This window comes from Zootoca vivipara, chromosome 7 (assembly GCF_963506605.1).
Source record: "Zootoca vivipara chromosome 7, rZooViv1.1, whole genome shotgun sequence".
Taxonomy (NCBI): domain Eukaryota; kingdom Metazoa; phylum Chordata; class Lepidosauria; order Squamata; family Lacertidae; genus Zootoca; species Zootoca vivipara.
Window position 1 is genome coordinate 37989546 of NC_083282.1, and position 23811 is coordinate 38013356.

A 23811-nucleotide genomic window follows, 5' to 3' on the forward strand; every position below is an offset into this window, starting at 1 on the left:
GAAAATGATTCTGCTGCCCTGAAGATGGACCTCCCAGTATTCTGGCTTTATATATAGTCCACGGTGAATTTATTTGAGCAAGAATACCTCTAGTACTGCATTTTGAGCCACACCATCTGCCTCGGAATATGAAGGATATGCATTTGGCTTTATTTATGCTATAGTTTCAAGTGATCTTAAGAGAATTCCCTTTGTGCAAAGGGAGCTAGCGATTTCTGAAAATTATTGGCATTCTCCCCAAGCAACACATTTCCAGCAATCTTTGGAGGGGCCATGATAGCAGGACAGAAACAAAACAGCTTTGCAGCATAGATGTACGCCACCGACTGTTTTTCGTATACCCAGGATCAAACCTGCTCCCCCCCCCCCAGTTTGTGAATTGTGGCAATGGCTCTAGGTTAACAGATATGATGAGTCTTGAATCCATGGTGGGGTGTGTGTGCTGGCTGCTGGCACGTGGGGTGTAAATCACCAATATTCTTACTACTGCCACTGGCTTCGGTAAAGAAGACAGCAAACAATCGTAGGTGCTAATCTACGTTTATTCAGAGAGTGTGTGTTCAGCCATCACTCTCCAGTTCAGAAGAAAGTGAAAGTAGAAACAGAACAAAGAACATCACATGACAGGAGATCAGGTTACAGCTTGAGCTCCTGTGTGGGAAAGTTACAGCAATCACATAAAGTAAACATTCATCCACATGCAGCATCTGTGCCATGCAGAGGATTTATGCTAACATCTCCCCTGAATCCTGAAATGGAAAAAGATGCAAATGTGAGAGCATCATTAAGAGAAGTGAACAGACAGTTGTCATAAACAAAATAGGACTTTCCTGCTGTGGAACTCTCTGAGACTGGATTGACCAGCTTTGGCTTCCAGGGGACCAGAGCAGTTGCTCTGTTGACAGAAACAGTGTTGCGTTTGACAACCTGTTGTTGTGGCTTAGCCTGTGTGACTGCTGCCTGTTTTGGAGTTCTAAGCACAGCTAAATTTGCAATTGCTGTGTTGGCAAACTCCTGAGAATACCTCTTGGGTCCTCTTCTAATCCTCTCAGACCTGCGTGAGAGGTGCAAATCCTGTTTACTGAGATTCTCCCCTTCAGGACTTTTGGGAGAACTCTTACCAATGGTAAACAGTGGATCTAGTGCTTCAAGCACTTTCTCATCATCTGATGAAGGTCTGTTAAAAACAGCATGAGTTCCTTTGTGTATGACTGTCTCCCCTGTGTCAGAGCTACTCGGGGTAGAGCCTTCAGCAAAGGAATCATCTTCACTACCACTTGTGTCAGTGTAGGAAGCATCAAAATCATTGGCACCTATGGGAAATTCATCAAGAACATATGTTTCTTGTGGCGTAGGAGTGTGTTCTACCTCTTGAGTAAGAATCACCTCATTGGAAGAATGCAACATAACTCTGCATTGACCTTCCTCAAAACCCAATAGAATGCCTTGGACTGGCTTGCCCTCAAGCGAAGCCACCCACATTTTGGTTCCAAAAACCTTAGTGTTGCTCACATCAGGCTTTTGTTGGAACAGAATCTCATAAGGAGAACGCTTCTGTCCTTTAGGAACCTGTCTGAGCCACTGGTAAAGGAAAAATGAGATGCTTTCAGCCCACAGTTGTTCAGACAATCCTGAACTCAGCAGTTGCGCTTGCATGCCTGCTTCTAACTCAGTGTTAACCTTAACACATAAGCTTTTGTCCCAAGCTGCCTGGGTTTTGGCAAACTTGTGGTGAATGCCTTTGTCATCAAAAAAAGCTTGAAACTCCTGTGAAGTAAAAAGAGGAATGTCATTGGTCAATAAACATTCAATTTTACAACCATGTTTCAGTTCAACCTTAGCATGAAATTCAGAAAATTTCACAATAGCCTGCTGAGGCTTTTGCAGAGGATAAAACCACGTATACTTAGAGAAGTGGTCAGTTATCAGAAGATAGTATTTGGCCTTGCCAAGGGACTTCGGCATAGGACCAAAAACATGAGCAGAAACGATCTGGAAACAACGTGTTAGACCTTTCTTGCTTGGTTGCTTCTGTGTCTGCTTAGGCTCCTCTGGACCTGTCAAACAATCATCAACAACAGTAAAACATGCATCACTTTTATCATAAGATAATCTGAAAAGGTTATCTTTGTCTCTGTGTCCCGTCAAAAGAACTTCTCCATCTTTAGAAATCACACAGGTGCCCCTGTGAAAACACAGCTCAAACCCCTTTTCATCAATTTGAGAAACACTGAAAAGGTTTTGCTTCAGCTCTGGAACAAGATACACATTACTGATACTCAAATTTAGAGATTTCAGAAAAATAGTTCCTTTTCCAATGGATTTCAAAGAATTGCCATCTGCCTGTGACACGATGGAGTCCAGCTTCTCGAAAGTCTGGAACAGTCTCTTGTCGTTCACCATATGGTGCGAAGATCCCGAATCTATGATCAGATAAGACCCATCGTCGTCTTGGTCATCAAGCTGAGTGAGCATTACAAGCATTTTGCGTGCTGTAGGGCCCTTGCTGCTGCTGCCGCCGCCGCTGCCTCGCCCCTTAGGCCCAGAAGCCTGTTGTTGACTTCCTGAGTCCTTCTGGGGTCGTCTACATGTCTTGGCTGTGTGTCCAGGAATATTGCATAACTGGCATCTGACCACAGCTTTAAGGGCTTGTGCAGTCTCTGCAGATGCACCAGGTGAGGGTGAGTAGCGCTCCCCGTTGGCCTCCGCCTGTGCGCGGGTCCTGTCCTCCTCATTAAGCAATGAAGCATAAATTCCTGCTGCAGTCATTTGCTGAGGGTCTTGAGCCCCCAGCTGGGCTGCAATAGCATTATAGGACTTGGGAAGGCTATTTAGCACTGTAAAGCAATAAATGTCGTCATCCAAATTGACGTTTCTGTCAACTAGCTCCTGGCGTAGTTGACGCATCTGATGCAAATGGGCTCTCAGGTCTCCTCCCTCCTTCAGACGCAAATTAATTAATCTCTGAAAGAATAATGTTGTTGATCCGGCGCGCAACCTCAGGTGCTCGTCCCGAAGATGAGTCCAAACATCATAAGCATTATCTAAGTTCCGAATATGAACCAGCTGTGATGGGTCCAAATGCAGAACTATTGTTGCCCTTGCCTGTGCGTTGCGATTCAACCACCTTTGGCCTGGCAAAACGGGCGGTGCGTTCTGAATCAACTCAATAAGTCCTTGCCGGATAAGAACACATTCCATTTTAACACTCCACGTTGCGTAATTCGAGTCATTTAACAGAGGACACAAACTCTTGGGTGTTTGATCTGAATCCCCGGCTTTAGCCATCTTGTTTCTGTAAGCGTGCTGCTAGCTTCTGACTTCAAAGTACAAAGAAGCTGCAAATTAGGCTTTCGGCAGGCATCTGCAATTAAGCTGCTGCTTTAGAGGTTTTATTGCCGCTATAAATCAGTCCCGGTTACTCACTGCTCCGGTGATAAGGAACGCAGACTACCGTGCACTTCCTCCCCTGGAACGCAGGAACCGGTGACTCCCAAGCAGGCGAAATTCCTCAGGATCAGCTGCTGCAGATTAAGGCCTCCTTGCCAGTTTACGCTTTTCAGAGGTCCGTGGATCGCAACCAGAGCTCAACCATCCTCTGCTACCACTGTTGGAATATTGGGGTGTAAATCACCAATATTCTTACTACTGCCACTGGCTTCGGTAAAGAAGACAGCAAACAATCGTAGGTGCTAATCTACGTTTATTCAGAGAGTGTGTGTTCAGCCATCACTCTCCAGTTCAGAAGAAAGTGAAAGTAGAAACAGAACAAAGAACATCACATGACAGGAGATCAGGTTACAGCTTGAGCTCCTGTGTGGGAAAGTTACAGCAATCACATAAAGTAAACATTCATCCACATGCAGCATCTGTGCCATGCAGAGGATTTATGCTAACATGGCTCACAAGGCCTCCCCATGTGGAGTTCTGCAGCCCATTCCCCACAACCTCCCACACCACATGTAAGCTTGAAAAAGCCTCCTATTGAACGCAATGGGAGACTTTTCTCAAGCCTTAATGCAGAGCTAGGGGGCATTTTGGAGGGGGAGACTTGCAGCTTGGGAAGGGTTAAACCCTCCTGTCACCATGCACAGTGACCCCCCACCCAAACAAAACCACCCCCTGCCTTAATTAGATTTCAAATAAGCTTCACGTTTTCAAGTTTAATTGCAGTGGGGTGAGGTTGGGGAGGTTATAGAAAGTGTGTGGATGTGTGTCTGACTGTTAGTGAAAATGAATGGGTTTGTGTACTGCATGTCTGTATGAATGTTTGTATGTGTGCAGTGTGAGAATCTGTGTGGGAGATAGAGATGGTGTAAATGAGCATGATAAAAACGAATTAGTTCTTCAGCAGCTTGAAAATAATTGACTACTAAATGTATAACTGTCTGTTCGTGGGGTAGGAAGCCATGGAGATGAAATTCATGCGGCATTCGAAGAAAAATTTAATTTTTGACATCTGTTCTATGTTTACAATTTTTATATAAAGAAATCCCTTTTAGCTCTACAGCTGAATAAAACTGCTTGGTTCTCCACTTGCAACCTATTGAACTGCAAGTCTGTGTACTGCTGTATCTACATGGTTCCTATTGGAAAATGTTTTTTGTGATTCAGTGGTGCATGAAATGAGGCCTGTTTGTGTGGGGTATTGTGGTTGATCTCGCTGATACTCATTGTCTCTCTTTGGAACATCAGCATTTTTTGCAGCATCTGTGCCATCAGGAAACCTGGTGTTTTCCCTTTTCTCTGGAGAGAAAAATGAGATTCATAAAATGGGAAGTTAAAGTTCCTCGTCAAAAGAGACGGGTTGGTGGAGAAATGGTGATGGCCCCAAAATGTAATGAAAAGGTGTATTTGTTGTTATTTCCTATTTGCTTCAGGAAGCTATGGGACTCTATCCTTAAATAAATCCACTCTTTTGGCTCCTAACTAAATATTAGTAATGGAAAGCCTTGATTCCCCCCCCCCCTCCCCACAAACTATAATTAGTGAAAATAAGTTGGGCTCTGAAACCATGCGTTGACCGTAGCTTGTTCTCTCACTAATTGTAGTTTAAGCAAACTGGAGGTTCCTGTGTTTGGACATCAAGGGAACCATAGTTGATTTGAAATCATGTTTGAAAGAAGAGAGGGAACCGAAGCCCGAGGCTCTCCAAGGCTCACTTCTGTAGCATCAAATCATGGTTTCTCATTGCCTCCAAACTAGGCTGTAACTCTTTATTTCTCTAATATTTGCTAGTGTCCTTTTGTTCTTCTCTCCTTTTGGTATTAAAAAGTTTCTGTGCATATGTAGACACAATTCCTGTATTGTAAAGCTAACGTTTTTAGTAAGTTTTGATAAAATGCAGGATAGAAGTAATTTAAATTGGATATAAAGTCTGTGTTGACTAGAAAATACATTTGGCTTAATAAATTTTCTCTGTTAATAACTTTTACAAATGTTATCTTCTAGATAAAATGGCATTCATACAAGAGACTCCTATGCATGTTATTCTGAAGTAGGTTCAGAGATTTGTGACATTTTCCTTTGCATGTCTATGCAAAAGTAAGTTCTACTGAGTTCAGTGGGACTTGCATCCAGATAAGTATGCTCAACACGGATGCTTTCTTCTCACTTGTGAAAAGTGCTCTTGTATGTCTCCATCTTGTTCCAATACCACCCCACTTTTGTTCTGAATTGCTCACAATGAGTTGCTGCTTTATCATATGTATATTCTTTCTTCATAGGCCTTCCTCAAGAAATTTCTTCAAAGTCAAGAAACATACTTTAGAGAAGAACAGCAAGATGACAAAAGAAGAAAAGCTGTTTAGAGAGAGGTTCATGGTAGGTTTCCTTATTTTGTTTTTACAAAAAGCTTGGAATATGTTGGCATGGTTACCTGCAATGCACTCAACGGTACTGCACAATCTGTCACCTCCTGTCATGTACAGAACTGTGAGCTGCAATGTTCCAGAAAACTCTTCCATTTAAATTAGTTTGTCATTAGTTGCATAGGTAATTTTTCAGCAGTTTGCCAAGGATTCTGGGGGTTGGTTCAGATAGAAACCCATGAGCTGCAAAGTACAGAAGTACCTGAAGAATTGTAGGCTGCAGAACGCAGCAATCGTTATGGCACACATTTGCTAGAAACATACTAAAACAGGGTTCCAATACAAGGAAATGTTTTCTAGATCTGATGCTGATTTTTCAAAACAACTGCTTGAGCCCAGTCAAGAGTATTTCCAGCTACTTATATGTCGTCTCTGGTAAGCCAGGACATAAACCTCCTAAGAGGTTATCCCACAGTTTTGATGCTTGACACTTTCCAGCAGCTGAACACCCTCAGGAACTGTTTGTATGATCTTTATAGTGTTTTAGGTGGAGACCTGGGCATTACAGCACTTGTTAACATGTCCCTTCCCAATGTTTTCCATAGTTTATTATTGAATGGAGTTGAATTGAAACAGTCTATTTTTTTTAAAAAAAAATCTAGTGTTCATTTTCATTTTAAATCTGCTTCTGAGACTTTGGGGAAATCAACCTTTCTGCTGCTATATTTTGCGAGCCCTAATACCTGGTGGTTTGGATACTAGGATTATTTTTAAACAAACCGTAGGCATCATTCATATATTTCATGGTCTATTCAGAAGGCTGCAGATCCTCCTTAATAGTGATTGGAAATGTTCAAACTCATGATATAGCCTGAAATCCGAATAATAATACAACTGGTTCTTCTGCATGCCCAATGAAGGTTTGGCCTTGCATTTCTCAAACATTCATATGTTCCGCCATCCTGATGCTGCGTGGCAACCTACTTCTGAAACTTGAGACTTTGCAAAGCAGCTTGTGATGTGTGTGTGTATCTTTTGTTCAAAGAACCATTCAGGATGCCCAAGCCCTTTTAGCTACCTCTGCTTAATTGAAAGTAACCCCATTATTTTCAATGGGTCTTTCCCCAGTAAGTATATACATTGGATTGCATCTTTATTTTCTTATTCCCTTCTCTCAGTATGATAAGGAGATCGGGGTAATCAATACTGCAGTTGCACACTGCTCAAATACTTTGACCAAAGGAAAACTTGACTTGAGGATCACGGCAGGCGAGAAACTTGAAGTCATTGATATTACGGAAGGGAACCAATTGATATGTCGGAATTCTGAAGGCAAATGTAAGTTTTCTGTTGAATGGAACGGCCATGTTTTAAGCAGAGCATGAACAAAACAGTTTGGGTGGGTAAGAGGAGAGTTGGCAGTCTCAATTATCACAAACCGGGTATTGAGTATTGCAGGGAAGAACAGGGTAGAAATCTGAATGTGTCAGTAGCTCAAATGAAATTCTGGGCTCCCCAGACTCTTCTACCGCTGAGAACCAGACTCCTTTTTCTCCTTTATTTCCAGAAACCAAAATTCTGCTACCAATGATGGGCTATGGATTACTTACTTGGATCAGTATTTGAAACTGGCAATTTGAATTAGGAAAACTTATTCCTGGCATATCTTTAACTATATTCACCAGTTTTAAGGCATTTATGTTTGGAGGATTTTGCATATGCCTAAAATATTAAGATTTATGAATAAAATTTTATTCTTTCCTAGATGGATTTGTGCTACTAGAACACTTGAATTTCAGGTAAATTTTGTGTATTTGTTATCCCTATGTTAGGGAACAATTTCATCAGCATTTGGTAGTTTTGTTTCTTCTTTGAGACAATTAAAGTAAGAGGCTCCTTTATAATTTTATTTTGGGAATGATTCGTGTTCTTATGTAGCTGCATTGTTTTATACTTTTCTGGATTCCCCAAGATCATATTTTAAAGTAGGTGTTCTATGTCATCAGCCAAACACTGCTAAGGGAGTTGCTTCTTTTCTTTCCCAATGTATTTTATCATCAATAAAGAATTTGGTGTGGCTTTTCAATAAATATCCACGTGCAATGCTGGGGTAAACTTGTGTCTTTTCTTTTGTAGCAGACATTAGCACTGTACATCTGCAGCACAACTGTTTCCTATGAAGTGATGATGTATTGATGGCATCCACCGAAAATAAGCACCAGTAACAAACCTTCTTTGCGTGGGAAGAAATAGAATTGAGTTGTCGATGGCAAACTGAATGCTAAGCTTGAATTCTTCAGTAGCTCAGAGTTAACAGCTGCCACTTACTTGAATGATAGACTTGGAGTTGAGCATGGTTGCTTTTCAATATTGCAAGTTCAAAATTGTTTTTCAAGTTCATGCTGTGCCGTTCGTGTGACTTGATAATTTAGATTCTAGGTACCTGCAGGGATCCCAAGACCCTCATACACACGGCTAATGAACCGGCATATGTATAGGAGGCTTTTGTCGGGTTCTGTTTCCAGCTCCCATCCCCTCCTGAACAAGAGGATTTTCAGTTATGACAGATGGAGAACATGTAAAGTCCCTGTGCATGTGCAGAAATCACCCTGGTTCCTTGGATCATGGCCAGCGTACTTACCATTTTGTGTGTGAAACAGCTGGTCTGTGTGTGTTGTCAATGATGAAAATGTAAGCCTTGGCATTTGTATTGTATGCTCCTATATTAAGTCTGCATCAATCCCTGTATATCATTAGATGTGCTGTTGGCATACTTGATGCATTCATTGTAGATGTAAATAAAATGAAGTATGAATTGACATTTAATAGATTGTTTTTGAAGGCGATGCTGCTTAAAACTTGGCTTCCTGTTTTTATTTAACTTAATCTGCAAGTAGCTTTAATAAAACAAGGGAAGTGGCTTTGAGTTAGGAACAAATGGCCATGGGGGGGGGGGGGGGCTAGTTCAAAGATGAGAGGCCTTGACACAAATGCATGTTGGCCTGTTCTTCTGATTTTTGTGGTAAATGGGCTGATTTCCCTCTAGATTTACAATGTCTTCCCAGCCGGGCATCCCATGGTAAACTGTGCAAAGAAGGGTTGAATGGGAGTATGCACAATGAATATCTGAGCTCATTGTAGAAGACTCACCAAAGAAAGTAAAACTAATGCAGATTGGCAAAAATAGGCACCGTGTGCACAGAGGCCTTGAAAACTACATTGTTTCAAGCTTGCACAATCAAATTAGAGTTTCTGCTTGTTTCAAGATGTTATGTTAAGAGATTATATAACAACAATTTGTTAGAAAACATGATTCGTTATGGAAAGCCAATTGTAGAAATGACACTTGTTAAAATGAGCAGATAGTACAGCATGTGGGGAAAATCTGAATAAAAGCCAAATCCCAATCTCAAGCAAGAACTTCTTTAGAAGTTGATACCCTGGAGTTTTGATTTTCTAACATGTGGACAGAATTAAGTGAGCTGACATGCACGCTTGCTTTCAAAGTGGCTTAAGCCTACAAAACACAGGTTTGCCAGCACAAAATATTGAACTTCCATAATCTCAGGAGAAAACTCAGAAGAAATGTGGATTTGTGTAAATGAACAGTTTCCACATTAGATAAATTTAACGTTAATTACTTTGACTTGGCTTGTCAGTCTCTTTGATATGCAACCACCCGAGCTGGATTGTAGGAATGAAAAATGGCAAATACTGAGATATTTCCTTGATAGTCATGTCAATTAGCTGAATTTCCCTACACTGTGCTAGAATCTGGGACTCACTCTCTCTAGCAGAAAACCTATTTTAGGCCCAGTACATGGGTGCCTGAAGTTAGTGTTGGGGAAAATACAATTAAATAGTATGTGGGAACAAATTCTAGCATAGCATTCTGCCCATATTTCTAGTGGGAAACACCAATAGGCTTTCCTTAATATTGTGGCTGCCTTTGTGTCACCCGTGATTATTTTTCACTTTTAATGGCAATTCTCTGGAAGCTCGCATTTTCCGATAACTTGCAACGCGTTTTCTTCTACACGCTGCTCCCTGGTAATTCAAGACATACCTCACTTTGCCATAAGCAGACAGAAGGTATCTTAAGTCCTTTACTAAGTTTGATTTTTATCACAAGAACAGCTCAAGCATGTAGCATTTTGTAAGATTCTCATCTCTTTATTAAAGTGCAAATGTCAACCATGGAGTAATAATCACAAACTGTGCGGTACAATAAAAGGGGGAGGGGAGGGAATCAACACCAAAATAGGTCGGTGAAACTGCAGCCACCCAGCCTTCATTTTCTGCTTAAGTTACAAAACTAAATGGGCAGGGAGCAGTGCCTTCCCCGTAACACTGTCATAAATGCAAAACACTTGATCGGTTTTTAAGATAATGCAGGCTTGCTTTCCTATCTGAACAGAGATGCCAGCTCAGATTGGATTTAGACATGAATGTCTGATGAGACAATGAAAGTTTGAGCCATAAGATACTTAGGCTTCTCACCCACCCTTGCCAGCTCTTGCAGTCCCCAAAAGACCTTTTCCCCTAGCTCCTGCTCTCCAAAACTGACACCTCTCTACTTTTCTGGCAGAAGTGCTAGCATGGAGGAGTTCCTCCTTTTCCTCTTTCTCTCTATTCCCCCGACGTACTGATAAGCAGCATCCTGGAAGCCCCAGGGAACCATGAAATATATTATTCCCCTCAAGGGCCAAAAGGAAAAGGGGAAGTTAGTTTCAGGAAAGTGGGTTGGGTATCAAGAGTTCATGGCATTGCTCTATTTTTACATAAGAGAAGCTGCATGACACAGGCTTCTCTGCTATTTACCCAAGTTACAGTAGTTCAAGGACACAGTTGTCAGGTGGCTTGCAGTTTTGTTGTGCACACCGAAGAAGAAAATGCTGCTAGATTTACAAAATATACATACAAAGATTTCTTAACACAGAAAAACTGGGTTCACTTCCAAAGTAAGAACAAACACTATGGTATCATTGGTATTCATTTCAGAGCTTTGTGAGGTTAGGATAAGGAAAACTACATTCACCACTTAGGGAGAAATAAATGCATGAATGAACACAGAGACACCAAATAAATAAATTACATAAATAAGTTTGATCAGTTAAGGCATTTTCAGCAGGAGATTCAAGGCTTTTTGGGGGGAGAATATGCTTTATCTGAACGCAAGGGTAATAGAGAATTAGAAGATTTAATGTGACCAGGTTTCTTGTCCAGTAAATGTGTGTAAAGAAATATTGCTGTTCAATGCATAGAAGACTGCATTTACTAAGGCTTAATTTTACAGTAACTTAGAATTTCCATAACCAGAAAAATCAACACATTGCAATTTACCGCATAGCTTATGACGTTCTTGAGTCAAAGTCACTTGCGTGCAAGCAAGAGAAATTACATTTGGGACAGTAATTCTTCCTAAAAGCAACTGTCACTCCTGAAGAGACAAGACAACTTTTTGAACGGAGTAATGGCTTGCCTTTTCTGGCATGGGAGCTGCTTTGGAGAAAAATCAAGGAAAGGCATAAGAGCATTGACTCTTGCTTTTTGCTTGCAAGCTGACTTGCTTGTACTGTAAGCCATAGCCAGGTACCTGATCTAGCGTGTCGAGAGAAAGTTCTCCTGCCCACAAGCGTTTCCTTGCTCACTTCAATGGAAGGGCAGCTCTACATGTGCAAAGAGCTGTGCCTGTGGACCTGCTACTTGCTTTGAAGTGAATGGGGCATCCTTCAGAATCTCCTCCTGTACGTTGCACGTAGTGGACTGGGACACAAGTTAGCTTTCTATAAAAGCATGCCAAATCTTAATAGCAAACATGTTAAACTATGGATGGGATGAACTCAAAGCCCAAAGAAGTCATGGATAACCTGGGGCTGGAGAGGGGAAAGGAAAGGAGTGACAAATTATTATTATTATTTTTAAAAAAGCTGGATTAAAAAATGTGGATTCAGCCCCAAGACCTAGGAAGCTGCCTTATGCTGAGTCAGAAAATACTGGCTGAAATAACTGTGTATTAACTACACTGAGTGACAGCAGCTCTGCAGGGCTTCAGTCAGTCATCTTTCCAAACCCTATGCTGGGGATTGACCTCTGGGCCTTTTGCATATAAAAAGCATGAGCACAAATACTGACCTATATGGCTCTTCCACAAATGGCATCCCAGCTGCTGCTCTACAGAAGGACTCCAACAAGAAGTTTTATCCCATGCAAATGCAAACACTGAGGCAAAGTGAGAACACAGCAAGCACACTTCAAGTATTTTAAAAATCTGCACCTATGGTACTGAAGGCAGCACACTATTTTGTAAAATGAGAGTGGAAATGAATCATTTTTGATTTTTAGCAGCTGATATGAGAAGGCACGGTTTTGTATTCTCTAGCTCAGGCTGATCTTCCCCTTAAAAACAATATGCTACCACTGATAATAAACGGTAAATTGCCTAGACTTACTAAGCTACGTCTGTAAATTACGTCATATGACTCAGTGTGTGGTGATGCGAAGAAATGGGACCACTGGGGGGGGGGATTCGTGCAAGGATAGTACCCTTACTGGAAACATAGCTTAAAGACGACAGAATTTATGCTGTATTATATTGTGCTATCTTAAATCCTTACTCATCCAGTGTTCCTTCTAGAACACAGTTAGTGGTTTCTTATCTGCAACATGCCATTAAACCAGCAGCTGAAAATTGTGCTTTTGTGCACAGCTTTGCATAAATGCATCTATTCTGATTGCTCAAATACATATTTGCACATGTCTGTTGGCTATCTGGCATACATTAGGCTTGAAAGAAGCCACCTCTTGTCGTGTGGTGTGTGGATGGTGTCCACAATGATTTGCCCACATGGCAAATGTGTTCATGGACCCCAAAAGGTTAGCACAGCCTTTTCAAGGGTAGAATAGCTATTAGTCTTTAATGTCGGTGATCGCAGATGTTTTGAAGTACCTGACACTCAGATGCTTCTAAATTGTAGTTCTAACTCTTGCCACAGTGGAAGTACGATAATGAGGATGTATCTACACGAGGTGTGGCTTTTTATTATTGGCACGCAACGTCTGTGGTCCCAGATGCGACTGACGTTACAAATGATTTATGACCACTCAGAAATACTAATAAAACTATTCTGTCTCAAGCCTGCCGTAGTATCAAATTATTTATTTAAAAAGTATCACTGATTCTTCCCCCGCCCCCCACCCCCAATATTAGTAGTGTCTTTCTTAAAAAGAGGTAAAGTGCAATAAAAGTGCTAAATTTAAAAGTAGCAATTCAAGAATTCATGCCTGTCATGTAGGTAAGGGTTAAGAGTTGGCCAAGGAAACCTGTCCCTATACACTATGCATGGGAAATATTTTAACAGCCCAGGAAAAGAAAATGACATTCCACTCAACTGGTAGTGGAAATAATTATATTGCCAACTCTTCCCTAATGGTATCCTTCTTCTCCCAACTATTTCCTTTAGCCAAACTGATGGGCTCCCTGTATGGAGTGGGCTTCTGCTTTCAGAGCATTTCAAGGTGAAGAATTGGGGGCTAATTCAAAGGAGCAGAATTGCACAGAATATAGCCTGTATTTCATGTATTAGTCACGTGAAGGGGTTCTGCGAGATTAGCCCCTGATGCTGCACAGCTTACCCACATTGGCATCCACACACTGAGCATGGGTGGATGGGCGGGGTGCTTGGGGGAGCCTAGACATGTAGAGATGTGCGCACAAAGGCTTTCCCCTACTTACATGCCTGTGTTCAGTGCCTGGGACAGGAATGCTGTGCAATGTTGGGTGGGCAGGGCTAGCGGTACAGCCTGCTCCTCCTTCAGTCAAGGCGATTCCTTTCATATGACTGTGTGAAGTAAGCCATAGTGCCTCCTAGGAAACTGAATATCCTGCAGTAGTTTAGAACAAACGGGAAACTGAACAGCCGTTTTGATAAAACGATGCTGTAACAATGATGGAGAAGACTTCACAACATGTTTGGCAAATGTTTTCCTACAGAGGCTTTTGACTAAAGCTGTGCCAACTGTTCTCCCATTATTATTATTATTATTATTATTATTATTATTATTATTATTATTATATAACTGTTTATGGCCCCAGTGTAGTTTTTTGGCCCTCTTGTCTTGACTTGGAGCCTATTCTGCTTCCTTTTAGTTTATCAGGGAATTGATATCAAGCGCACTATGAAATTAAAAGCAGCTAATACTTACTGAGAGCAAAGTGACATAAAAATCTCCCCCCCCCAAAAAATGTTACTGCAACATCCACACAAGCTATAGCTTTGTCATCCTAAAAGCAAGGTTTTTACCCTTTAAAAATGATGCGTTATTGCAAATTTAGTAAACCTGATTCCTTCAGCTATCCTGCAGAAAAGGAACAATAAAACACAAGTTATTCCTGCTTTATCAGGATATCAGTAGAGGTCACAGTCAATTAAGCTTTGGAGGTACATTGAAGCCCTGAGGTCTAAAACAGTATTGTCAAATTTACATTCCAGCTTCCATGAAACAGCACACGGAAGGGATTCTATCCGCTCTTATATTAGAAAGTTAAATTCGGCTGTTGTCCTGTTGAGGGGGGCCGGGAATAGCCAGCCTCTTTGTCACTAGGAAAAACATTTGAACTGAAATGCAAAACTCGTACAAACTCCTTAGACCTCAAGGGCACTGGCCTGTACCATGCAGGGAACCCCACATGAGGCTGCCAAGATATATTTTGGTCAGTGTAATGACAAGTCTGTCCGGTGCAGCCTCCCTCTGTATTATAATTTCTCATTCAGTTGTGATACCTTGAGCACCTGTGATTTGTGGAGTATGAAATACCTTTTTTTTTGCGCCTAATGAAACAGCACAGCCCACCACTGTGAAGGGCTACTTCAGGGCCAACCGTACGCCATTTGTGAAGAAAGCGCATCCTGAGATGGCAAACCGACGTTGGGTCAGCATGGCCGATGCACTGCAACATTCAAAAGTGATCTGCCAGCTGCCCTACTGAAGAATGCACACTACACGCGGTCAGAAAACATTCAAGACACAAAGCTTGTCCCACTGCAGCTCTATGTTGGACTAGCTTTGGCTCAGTCATTAGGAAGGAGGAAAGCGGAAGCTGATGTGTTTATAATTCAACAGAAGTCTGAATAGAGGAAAAGGTCACGGAGGGCGAGGTATGGAAACAATGAGCTGCGTGTCTTATTTTTAGCAGATGTGAAGACCTGGTTGGAAGCAACAAGGTGAATTGAGAAAGAAGGGGGCAAAAGACAACATAATGATGGTTCAAGCACTGAAAGATGTTGGCGATCTAACTGTAGAGGGAAAAGGAGCAGACTGGGAAACACTCCTGACTCTTGAGTAAATTTTCAGATCTTGGGGATTACAGAAGCCTGACCCAAGTCCCAGACAAAGTACACACCTTGAGGGGTTGAGTCCACTGTGGATTCCTAGTTATCTCTCTTAGGACAGATTAATGTGTTTCAAAAGACAAGAGGGCGTGGGAGCAACGGGTTCTTCCTGAGCACTGAATGCCTGGTCTTTATCGGTTGGACACAGATTGTCTAGCCTTTATGGCAAGCACAATCTGCCCTGCTCTTGCTCCCACAGCTGGCTGTGTAGCAGAATGCGGACCAGCTGGGCCTTGCGACAAGAAATGCACTCCCGTATCTGAATTTTTAAAAACTTATTTGGTTTGGTTTTCAAGGTCATGGATTAAACATTTTAAAGCCCTTTTTATGATTGTCAGTTATATACATTTCAATAGTTTTACAATTATTCTAACATTTCAGAACTCGACTTTCTTCCTCCTCTTTCTGAGATTCCTTAATTTTATTTTTATCATTCCCTGCATATTCTAAGTTAACTTATTCTTTTACTCATCTACTTTAAATATATACCGGTTCTCTTATGAAACTGCAGGTTATTACAATAATCCTGCCAATGCCTGTATCTGTTTACAATTAAAAAGTCATTTCTTGAAGAGGTTATGCTGATGAAGATCTGTGTTGGAATCAGGATCAAGGAGATATTTGGGGGGGGGGGAGCCGCAGCAGGAAAAAAAACACCCAGGCTCAGTCCTGAACGGAGGTCCATTCATCTTGCGAGCCAGGATATTCTTCATTTGATTCTTTACCTTAATGCTCCTAATTTTATCCATTACCCTCTTTCCTGCTGTATTGCTCAATACACTCTCTAATTATCTTGCTTTATGCTGGAGAACAAGGGTGTTATCAAAGGACCTTACTCCTGAAGAAAGGTATAATTTTGTCTCCCCCATCCCACTATTATGAGTTTTACATAGATGGTTACAGCAATCTTTATCTGCTCTACAGCTGCCATGGGGTTAATGATTGCTCCTCATTTAAATACACAGGCCTTGCGCTTTGATGTTTTTGGTACAAGGCAGGGGCTGCAATGATTGATGGAAGACTAATAATGTGATTAGGAGCAGGCTGCGAGTATTGCTTATGGGATATAGTAGGTGGTCTGAGCTTAACAAGCCCAGGACAATGAACAGCAGTGAGCACAAAATAGTTATGAAAGGCTGTAGAGGAAAGAATTCCTTTGGAGGGAACAGAAACACCCAAATGCAAAACTTTAATTAAAGCTGTGAAAAAATCTTGCTGTGGGATGTTTACTAAATGAGATGGCAGCCCTGTGTAACCATGTCACAAAAGGCTTTTACCAGCATTCAAGTGCTGACTGACTTCTAGTGATCGCCAGCTAGGAGATTTGGGAGAGGGGGGTCACTACCTACCTAATATCCGAAGAGGGGGGAAGCCAAGGATACATGCATGCACACACACCCATCTGTCACTTCTGGGCAGCAAGAGAGAAGGCGAGGTGGGTCTGGTACATGCACTGCAGGCATATATTATATACGCCTTTGTCCTTTTGTGCACCTTGTTAGCACTGTGGCTGTATAATTACAGCCTTGCACTCTGCATACTGACCCATCTATTTCATTCTAACAGATTTGTCTTTTGAGGATGTGCAGCAGGGGTTGCTAACCTGCAGTCCTCCACCTTTTTTGGGGAGGGCAACAGGTCCCCTCATTCTCGGTCACAGCAATTAGGGCTGGAGTCCAACAACATCTGGAAGGCCTCAGGTTAGCCACCCATGATCTACAACTCTCTACAAGGGTGTGAGGCACCCTAGCAGTAATCAAAACTATGTTAAGAGTATACAGAAATCAGGAAAGGACTAAATCAAAGGGCTTATTTATACATCGGATGGATGTATAAATACACATTGTTCCTCAATGGTAATAGCTGATTCTCTCTCTTATTTTGTGGCTGACTATAATGGCCAGCAAGATTTAAATCCTGCTCTCCGCTGTTTTAGGAAATGGTGGGTTTTCCCTGCTGCGGTGTGTTACTTTACAAGAGTGTGCTTAGAATGGAGGGATGCACTTGTAGGCTGCAGCTGTTCATTCATATGAATCTATGAGCAGGGAAAAAGATTCCTGTTGATTTCTGAACATTCAAAGAGCGCTTCCGCGAGGTGGGGAATGGGGAAGGGAGAGAGAATGTTACACTGCAGCTTGGCCACAGAGGCCTGTCACCAAATATTTCCTAGCCAGAGATGCCCGAGACGAAAACCTGTAAATAGTTGATATGTGGGATTGGAAACATTCAAAAATTGCACTTCTCATCAAGCTACGGTCCTTCTACAAAAGGTGGTTTTACATGTAACAGTAGGCGAAAGAACAGCAAAGCTGAAAATTTCTTCCACATGCGTAAAGTGAAAAGCAACCCCATCAGAAAGTATACATTTTCTGAAATCGTTTTTTTCCCCGGAATCCTTTGGAGAAATACTCAAGTATTCAGGAAATTATTGCACTGATATGTTTACACTGGCGGGGGCACTGTGGATTCTGTGACTGGAGACATTTTTCAGATTTTTGGCAGACGATGCTGTTTCCTGCATAATTGAAGCTTAGTGTGGCAAGCGATGAGACTGGACAGTGACCAGCTGTTGGACAACGGGCCCAAAGCCCTCCTTCACTGCTTTCTACCTCCACTTCTACCGTAACTTCTAGCACAACTATTCCAAATTCCTTGCAAAAAGAATGAAGCAAATTCTGCAATAAGGATTACATACATAAAATCGAACACATTTGCCTACTTTCCTTAATATACTTCATATATTCTGGGTACTGAATCTGGGATTTCTACTTCAAGGATTAGGTTCCTTGCTGCACGTGCCCAAATGACCCTTTTACATGCAGCTTTTGCAAAGAAATCAAGCTTCTGGGTGATACCTGTCAGCGAGCCAGTGCCATGATGAGACTGGCACACATTTCAAAGAAATCCATGGTGTGGCTACCGAGACGAGGTGTCACAGAGGTCATGCTCCCGGTCAAGGAGCCCATGAGAGACCCAGGAAGTGACTGGCAATCGGCGGTGGCAGAATCGAGACTCAGCCTCGGTCTGTGCAAGCGGGCTGCAGAGCAGGAGCGCTGAGGTGTAGAAGAGCCTGACCTTTGCTCCATGACATCATCTTGAAAGCACAAACAGGAAAAAAAAGGTTTTAAATATCTGCTCAGGCTGATAGGATGCTACTGTTCCTTTCTCCGGCAACTGACTTTGCTCCTATGCTTTATGGCAGCCTCTCTTCAGAAGACTGAGACTGAGATAAGCTTGATATGCAGAAGACATTCCAGGACACATATAAGAAACTACAGCGAAACCCATGCAAGCATTGCTCACCCCTCTCCCCCATCCATGGCCATGGCTCTCTCATATTATGTCTGGGAGCAGGAATGAGCCACAATGCAGGAGTTCCTGTGCCACAAAGATCACATGAGAAGTTTAGGATCATAAAATTGTAGAGTTGGAAGGGACCCCGGAATACATTTAAGTCTACCCCCTGCAATGCAGGAATCTCAGCTAAAGCATCCATGACAGATGGCCATCCAACCTCTGCTTAAAAATCTCCAAGGAAGGAGTCTACCACCTCTCGTGCAAGTCTGTTCCACTGCCAAACAGCTCTTACTGTCAGAAAGTTCTTCCTGATGTTTAGTTGGAATCCTGTTCTTTGTAACTTGAATCCATTAGTTTGGTTCCGAGCCTCTGAACCAGGAGAAAACAAGCCATTTCTGCCTATCGCCTTCAAACCATACTTTCTCTGCAAACTCTTTTTTTTTTTTGCATCTCCTTTTTGTGCTCTGTACACTGCCAGTTGACTCTCTCTCTCTTGCTGCATCCTTTTAAATATTCTTAATCAAGTCTAAGACCATCCTTTCACTTTGTTTCAAAGTGTCCCTAAGGTTTTAGCCTTGTGTCCCTAAGGTTCTAGCCTATTTCAATGGACTTTACTGCTATTCAAGCTTCCATCCTGCTGGCTTTTAAAGGACGGTGCTGTTGGACAGCTGCGTTCCATGAAGCAAGTCCCGCTGTGTTAAATGGGCCTTGCTCCCAACCAAGTATGTATATGATTGCAGCCTAAACCGCACATTACCTTGGGGAAGGGGAATCTGTGGCCGTCCAGATGTTGGATTTGAATCCCCACTAGCCCAGCCGCCATAGCCAAAGAGCAGATGGGAGTTGGCAGACTTTTTCTTTGGAATGCACATTTAATAAATTCATATTTGCATCATTTTATTGAATATTTAAGGCCCTTTGTATTTTACTGTAAATCGCTTTGGGATGCCTCTGCATGGGTAAAGCAATTTAGAAATAGAATAAGAGTAAACATATAGAGAACCACAGGTTGACTATCCCATATTTAACTGAGCTGGTGCCAAGGAAGAGACTGTAACGCTTCTGAGTTCTGTGGGGGGAAAGCACTGGTAGCAATTAGCTGAATATTCACAAGCTTTGACTGTCGTGTTGAAATGTGTAGCTTTGATGACGAAGAACCTTACGTAAAACAGCTAAGAAAATTGCATAAACATCTACAGTATTATTTTGGACACAATGAATAGCTGAAGTGATTCTTAGCTGTAATGAAAGTGAAAATTACTGTGAGATTGCAATGCCCCCAGTGGTGCAATGGGTCAGTGCACCTGGCTGCTAACCAGAAGGTTGGTGGTTTGAGCCCACCCAGGGATGGCTGTGGGCAGGATTTCTGCATTACATGGGGTTGGACTAGATGACCCTTAGGGTAACTTCCAACTCTACAATTCTATGATTTTACAAATTCTTAACTGGGTGGGTAAAAGTCCTGTTGAACTCCATGGGGCTTACTTCTGAGTATGTAAGGGAATGAAAAAAAACCTGTGTCTCAACTAGTAGAAGCAATGGTAACAATTCTACAGAGGCGGGGAAGAATTTCACTGCCAAAGTTCATTATTTGGAACTCCAAAATGGTCTATGGTCAGAAAAAGTTTGCAACAGAATTATCCATTTAAGGGTTATTGTGAATCCTGCTAGGAGTAGAATTCTCTCTTAACTCACCAAACTGCAATTAAATTGTCACAGTTAAGATTAGAGGTGACAAAAAGATTAAGGTAGTATTGCTGGAACAGCAGCTCTCACTAGGAGATATCATAAAGCAGAATAAAAATAAAAAAGAGTAGATGGGGAAAGTGGGTTTAAAAAAACAAAAGAAAAACTTCCTTCGCGCTTGTGGTTTTATTCTACAACATTTCTTGCTTACCATCAATGCTTTTAAAGTCCAACAGATAGCTGCGATTGTCAACCTGATAAAGCTGCAAACTCATTTTCACGTAATTTCCCGTCACTGGATTCTTTCTACGGACTCTAAGATGATAGGCATTCACCACCTAAAACATGTAATTGTCTTTCAGGAAAAATGGATTTATGGCACAGGCGAAACAGACTTTTTTCTTTCTTTTTTTGCAACTTCACATTTCAAGAAAACAATTCTGCCTTAAGCATAGGCTGGCAGTGCAATCCTACACAGGTTTGCTCCCAGGTTTAGTGTCCACAGAGCTGCAGGTTAACTGATGGCATTCCAACAAAGGTTTACTCAAGAGTAGACCCACTGAAATTCATGAACATGACTATGTTAGGTCTACTCAGAATAGACCTTAGTTGAATATTGCCCTCAGTGTCCTTTAAGAAAAATATGCACATATTTTCAAAACACTTCGTAATAATCTATCGTACCCAGAAATGCTTTTTGTGCAAGGATATCAGACACAGCCCCTCCTTCCATTTCTGGGTAATCAATGTTAGGTTTGTCTCTAACCTAACACAAATTTATAGACTGGGGGGGGGGGCAGGCTGGACACCAGTCTAGCCCACTTCAGTTCTGTGATGACCCAGTTTATAAGAGACCTGCAAATTCTCCCTTCAATACAATGGTTTTGTTCATTCATGGAATTGTCTCTACCTCCTTGTTACGAAGCATGCGTGAGTTCGGATTAGAAAGAGTCCATTAAATAAATAAATATTTGGCCTGAAGTCAGCCCCTAAGCAGTCACTTGGTTAAATAAGCCTATATGAATAACGGGCCCTAACTACAGTCACAGACTATTTAAGTTTTCCAGTAACTCAGCACACAGTATTACTACAAAATGAAGAGAAAGGAAGTAAAATGCTAGATTGATCAAGGTGACCTTCTGGGTGACAGTAATTGTGTAGGTAGACAAGCGGAGTCTCACCTGCCGGCTCCTCCCCACTGCCCCTTCCCCATCATGGAGGATGGAGACTATACACATGTACCTGGATCCCCCTTTAGATGCATTTCTCTCCGTCACACCACAATGTTCAGGTGGCAGAGAGGGGCACGAACCTCAGGCATGCTTTCTATTCAGAGAGCCCCAACTGGGCTCCTGCATCGCATGCTAAACCCTTGTTATGTTGAGGCATGAATGGATAACCTGCAGCCCTTCAAATGTAGTTGGACTGTAAATCCCCTAAACCCCAGCCAGCATGCGGGGCCCTTAATGTGCTAGTTAACCCATCCCACTCTCTGATGCTGGTTCTTAGTTTTCTGAGAGGAAGGCATTGTGTGGCAATGTCCCTCCGATCAGCGTAATAATGACTCGTGACACAGAATTAAGATTTAATTGGGTGGTTAAGGCCACAACTTTATTAATTATGCATGTTGAGCGGAATTGGCTTAGGCGTTGGAACCTATCAAACTAAATCCGACTCGAACCCGTGTGTTGAAGTCCGTGAGAAGTTAACCACCAGTAAGGAACCCGGCGATGTAGATCAACCGGAACTCCTCCTGTGGCCACCGAACGGGGCGTGCCTTACGGCCCTGGCGACTCCAGGCTCTGGACCAAGCCTCGCCCCCGGAATCCTTTAACGGAATACTTCTCCAAATTTGGGCAGGTGATGACGCAATCTGCCCCTCCTCCATCTTATTGTTATGCAAATTTCCAACGCCTAACCGCCTAACCTAAGTTGTGACGACATGCTACGAGGTAGGCGAAAAACCCATCATGGCTAGCCCAGTATGGGAAAAGTCCTACCCGGCCCACTGACTAACCAGGCAACCGACCAGGTCCGTAGCAGCGCCCCCTAATCTCTTTTTAAGGGGTGGGTGGGCGGGTGCTTCTGTTCGCTCCGGCGAACGGGAATAAAGAGGGCGAGTTCCGGCAACGTGGTGGGATTTAAACGCCGCGGCCCCGCCCCCTCGTCCCCATTGGTCCGCGGGGCGGGTGACGCAGGCGGAAGCTTCCATTGCGTAGGGGCTGAAACAGCAGCCCCCACGCAATGGGCTCGTCGGGCTGCCCACAACTCCACCTCCGGCGAAGGCACGGAAGTGGTTTTCCTGGAAAAGCTCAGGCATGGAACACAGCAGGCTGTTATAGACTCTCTTCCATCTGCTCCATTCCTTCCTGTGTTTTTCTTCTTTCTTCTAAATATCCTTCATGGAAACTCTTGTCAAGCCTTCCCTCCATTATGAAAATGAAAGTTTTCAACATGGGGAGTCAGGTCATCAGAGCAGCAGACCTAGTGCGGCCATCCACGTGAAAACAATTGCAAGCTTCTGTTCTATTGGGCTTCTAGTTAGCAGGGCTTAGGGTTGCCAGACTCAATAGAGGACAGGACTTCTGTGCCTTTAATTGCCTTGTTCTCTTTTGAGTCTGGAAACCTTAAAGAGAAACCAGCAGACCCTTTGTTTAATTTCCAAGCAAAGGGTCTGCTGGTTTCTCTTTAAGGTTTCCAGACTCAAAAGAGAGCAGGGCAATTAAAGGCACAGAAGTCCTGTCCTCTATTGAGTCTGGCAACCCTAGCAGGGCTATGTGTTAGTGCACGAGAGAAGCCAACTATACAAATGCTGAAACTGGCATGGGCCACATTATTATTATTATTATTATTATTATTATTATTATTATTATTGGGGGAGAAGAGACCCACTGACTTTCTATAAGCAACAAGTTTCTAGCCATTATGTTTATAACGATAGACAACATCTGGAACTGCTGAATTGCGATGATTAGGAGGCAAGGTTTTCTCAAGCTACGTAGCTCTGTGCCCTTAACAATGACTAGAAGAATTATTCCAAATAAGCAAAGACATGCAAATTGGCTTCGTTTTAAAATGTATAGGTCACAGAATTCTCTTTTCTTGGCATGGAATGTTGGTTCAGTTTGTACAGGATATTGGAAGCAATCCTGTACCGACTGAACGTAGTGAGACTTACTTTCAAGCATACATACAGAGGATTCACTGAACATTTATTCATTTTAGAACACCTGTACCTTGCTTTTCTCATTCCGCAACAGGCAAAGCAGCCAAGAGAAACAAAGAATCAAAATGCACACGACAAAATGTAATAAAGGCAATAACAAAACAATAGCAGCAGGGAAATAATCAACATCTAAGCAAGCAGAACAGGCAAGGAGCACAGGTGCCTTAAATTAAAATTTGTATGTATTATCTTTAGTGCATACACAGTTTGTTTTTTAAGTAGCTGCTTCAGTAAACATATCGGATGTAGCATATGTCAGTAAGCAAGGCAGCAGAGACTGCATTTCCCTTTCTTACTGAGGACTTGAAGTTAAATCAACAACAAAAGAGAGTGAATCTAATGATTATTCAACACTAATTCTTGCCTATAAACCACTAGCTCAAAAAGGCGGGGTGGAGGC

General features: G+C 42.3%; 2 protein-coding genes across 7 annotated transcripts in view; one reads left to right on the plus strand and one right to left on the minus strand.

Moving 5' to 3' along the window:
* FYB2 (FYN binding protein 2) overlaps positions 1-8629 on the plus strand; it is a 38834-nt gene extending 30205 nt beyond the window's left edge. For 2 of the 6 annotated variants that reach the window (XM_035121554.2, XM_035121558.2), the window contains exons 16-19: positions 5727-5823; positions 6989-7148; positions 7576-7609; positions 7947-8629. In XM_035121554.2, coding sequence (XP_034977445.2) covers positions 5727-5823; positions 6989-7148; positions 7576-7609; positions 7947-7956 — 301 coding nt within the window. In that variant the 3' untranslated portion in view covers positions 7957-8629. Of the gene's footprint in view, positions 1-4695; positions 4849-5726; positions 5824-6988; positions 7149-7575; positions 7614-7946 lie in introns of those variants that run through there. The other 4 variants (XM_035121555.2, XM_035121557.2, XR_004692962.2 and 1 more) reach the window with 4 other exon arrangements.
* The window catches only part of PRKAA2 (protein kinase AMP-activated catalytic subunit alpha 2), a 37308-nt gene continuing 19958 nt past the window's right edge, over positions 6462-23811 (minus strand). The window contains exons 8-9 of the mRNA XM_035121562.2: positions 20397-20523; positions 6462-18296 (exon numbers count right to left, since the gene is read on the minus strand). Of these exons, the coding sequence (XP_034977453.1) occupies positions 18061-18296; positions 20397-20523 (363 nt within the window). The 3' untranslated portion in view covers positions 6462-18060. The remainder of the gene's footprint in view (positions 18297-20396; positions 20524-23811) is intronic.